At 68.6% G+C, this 417-nt stretch overlaps 1 protein-coding gene across 1 annotated transcript in view; it reads right to left on the bottom strand.

Moving 5' to 3' along the window:
- The window catches only part of KIAA1919 (KIAA1919 ortholog), an 8,443-nt gene extending 8,032 nt beyond the window's left edge, over nt 1-411 (bottom strand). Inside the window, exons 1-2 of the mRNA XM_010561662.1 lie at nt 363-411; nt 9-177 (exon numbers count right to left, since the gene is read on the bottom strand). Of these exons, the coding sequence (XP_010559964.1) occupies nt 9-174 (166 nt within the window). The 5' untranslated portion in view covers nt 175-177; nt 363-411. The remainder of the gene's footprint in view (nt 1-8; nt 178-362) is intronic.
- Nucleotides 412-417: the final 6 nt, after the last annotated feature.

Genomic DNA, 417 nt, shown 5'->3' with positions numbered 1-417 from the left:
GCACTCACCGAGGAGGAGGTGGGCGTTCATGGAGTCGAAGAGCACCCCCCCGAGCACCGACCCCCCCAGGTAGCCCAAGGACCGTCCCACGAAGATGTAGTAGATGTCGCTGACGTTCTTGTGGACGTTGGCGGCCAGGTTTTGGAAGGTGGGCCCCAGCACCGCGATGCTCATCCCCTGCAACACATCGTGGAGGGGGTGGGCTGACCCGGCGCCCACCCCACCACCACCACCACCACCTTCTCCCCCCCCCTCCCCGGGCGGAGGGACAGGAGGAAGGAAGGGAGGAAGGAAGGGAGGAAGGAAGGAAGGAAGGAAGGAAGGGGCCGGAGGGGCAGGAGAGCCCCCCCCCCCGCGCTCACCAGCCCCAGGAAGGCCGCGCACAGCGCCCCGGAGATGCACCACCGCAGCGCGGCT

Source organism: Haliaeetus leucocephalus, unplaced genomic scaffold, assembly GCF_000737465.1.
Source record: "Haliaeetus leucocephalus isolate CR32 unplaced genomic scaffold, Haliaeetus_leucocephalus-4.0 Scaffold149, whole genome shotgun sequence".
Taxonomy (NCBI): domain Eukaryota; kingdom Metazoa; phylum Chordata; class Aves; order Accipitriformes; family Accipitridae; genus Haliaeetus; species Haliaeetus leucocephalus.
This window is presented reverse-complemented; position numbering and strand designations above follow the sequence as displayed.